General features: G+C 48.8%; 1 protein-coding gene across 1 annotated transcript in view; it reads right to left on the reverse strand.

The window, feature by feature from the left end:
* Positions 1 to 721, reverse strand: part of NECAP1 (NECAP endocytosis associated 1) — an 11309-nt gene extending 10588 nt beyond the window's left edge. Inside the window, exon 1 of the mRNA XM_005862749.1 lies at positions 627 to 721. Coding sequence (XP_005862811.1) covers positions 627 to 721 — 95 coding nt within the window. The remainder of the gene's footprint in view (positions 1 to 626) is intronic.
* Between the last annotated feature and the right edge of the window lie 1650 nt (positions 722 to 2371).

Below are 2371 nucleotides of genomic sequence, written 5' to 3' on the forward strand. Positions count from 1 at the left end.
GGGGGAAGGGGATGATGATGATAGAAAATACTGTATACACATCAACAAAAGATACTGAAAAGCAACAAAATGGACAACCACTGGAAAACCTATGTCATAACCTGTGCCCACCGGCAAGAGATCTGGAAGGAAAACCAATCGGTGGATGATGATGATATCTGGTGGCAAGACGGACAACTGCCCAAAAGATGAACTGGATCTTACAGGGAGTGATCAAGAACGCAATGGCTATCCACACGTGTGCACGGAGGATTGGAAATGGGGGTGGGGGGGATGAGGGTGACAAACTGAAGGGCGCAGGGAAGAGCGAACGGAGGGTGACTGGCGAAGGAGCAGGCGGCACTAGAGGGGGATGATGGGGAGCAGACGGGGAACCCTGACGGGCCCGGGGGAGGAGGGATGGGCGCGTGCGGGATGGGAAGATGTTTCTAAGCGGCGTAAACAAAGACGATGACAGTCGAGAGCGGGGGGAGGGAGGGAGCACAGGGTGATAACGGCCCCGATGGGGGGGCGAGCAAGGTGACAGCCCAGAGGTGGGTAGTGGCCTGGGCGAGCGGCGTGCTACCGGAGGAGGACGCTGTGGCTCCCGACCGGGTACGCGCGGGCCGTCGTGCCCCGATTCCTACCTGTAACCGCGATTGGAGGCCCGCGGCGGAATCCGGTAGACGCTGACGTCGGGCTTCACACACAGCACGGACTCGTACTCCACCTCCGCCGCCATCGCCAGGTTCAGTCGCCAGGTTCTATCCAGGTTCTCCTGCCATGTTCTGTCTAGGTTCTCCAGCCAAGTTCTGTAGCCAGGTTCTTACGCCACTTCCGCTCCAGTGTACCTTGGTTCCGGAGGTTAACCTCTGGTGGCGCGGGTTGGGAAGCCCTATGGAGACCTGGAAACGGTGAAGCTGCGCGGCTCACCGTCTTAGGTAACAGCAAAGATGCCCTCCTACTGCCTCCCCTACGTGCGTGACTCACGTTTAGGGGCTCAGTCGGTGAGGGAAGGCGCCATCTTGCTTCCGGCCGGTACCCGCGATGCTTGGGAAGGACGAGGACCTGCTTGTGTTTTTCTTCCAAGAGTCACTTCTTGACCGTAGTTTCCTGGCAGAAATCCGCCCGTCGATAATCCCCAACCGACAGAATATTGCATGATCCAGTCCTGGACTTGGTGGATTTTAACCCGTCGGAATCTAAACGTTAAAAATGCCCAGCCCGATTAATTACAAATAGCACCCTTTTGTTTTTTTCTGTCTTATTCTCCGCAACAGAATCTGTTGAAATAGTATGCCATACTTTCAGTTGTGTGTTCTCGTTATCTTTTTGGGAAATTTGACCCTGTTAAACTTTTAACGTGGGATCAACCCAACCCCTGACACATTCAGGAAGCATAATGAACTATTTAGTGGCTGCTATTGGTCCCCAGTTCTGTTAGAATGATAAAAAGCCTACTGAATCTCTCTGTGAATATGTTCCTATAGACTCCAAGTGTGAACTTGCCACAACAGTATCACTTAAAGTGATTGAATTAGCACACAGCAAATGGCGAAACCAAGATAGAAGTCAAGTCTGGCTGACCATAAAAGCAGTAAACTTCACCACTTAATCTGTCTCTAAGTTATCTAGTGTCAACGTAAGGAACATTCAAACCTGTGAAGAGTTTTTGTGAGTTTATTTGAGCCAAACCATCCACAATGCCGTGGAGCAGGATCTCAATGGCAGTTTTGCATCTTGTTTTATACATTACAATCAAAAAAGGAGATGTGAGTTGGGTGAAATCCACTGGTGATAAATTAGGGATGCAGGAGAACAAGGAAGGGGGACCTCTGGGAGTGGATAAAGAGTAAAATGATAAACATATACTTCTTCTATTTAGGTGGGTGCAGGATAATTATAACACCCAGCAATTAATAACAATGAGGGGATTTGTGGTCTCCCCAGAGCAGTGCCTGTGATTTGAGGGGGTCCGGAAAAAGGAAAACGACTTTGACATTCCAGCGATATGTTTTGTAGACGCAACAAGATAATAGGCTCAGTGAAGGTAAAGATTGACCTTTGTCAGGGAAGATACTGGCCTAGGACATGACTACCCACCATAAACTGCTTTTTAGTTTAAAAAAGTTTTAATTTCTGACCATTCTTTGTGGTTAACTTTATTTTGTTATTGTCTAAAGTTTTACATATGTCTCCTTTCTCCCCTATTGACTCTCCCCCTTCCCTCCCCCCTTCCTTGGTTAACTTTAAGTATCTGTGTTTACAAGGCTGCCACGCAGGCCTTCCCTGAGTTAGCAGGTTAGCATGTGGCCCCTTTTTATCCAACTAGGTAGACAAGTGATATCTTAAAATTAAAAAAGAATTATATATCCCAAGCAAGGTTGTGGAG

This window comes from Myotis brandtii, unplaced genomic scaffold, assembly GCF_000412655.1.
Source record: "Myotis brandtii unplaced genomic scaffold, ASM41265v1 scaffold1667, whole genome shotgun sequence".
Classification (NCBI taxonomy): domain Eukaryota; kingdom Metazoa; phylum Chordata; class Mammalia; order Chiroptera; family Vespertilionidae; genus Myotis; species Myotis brandtii.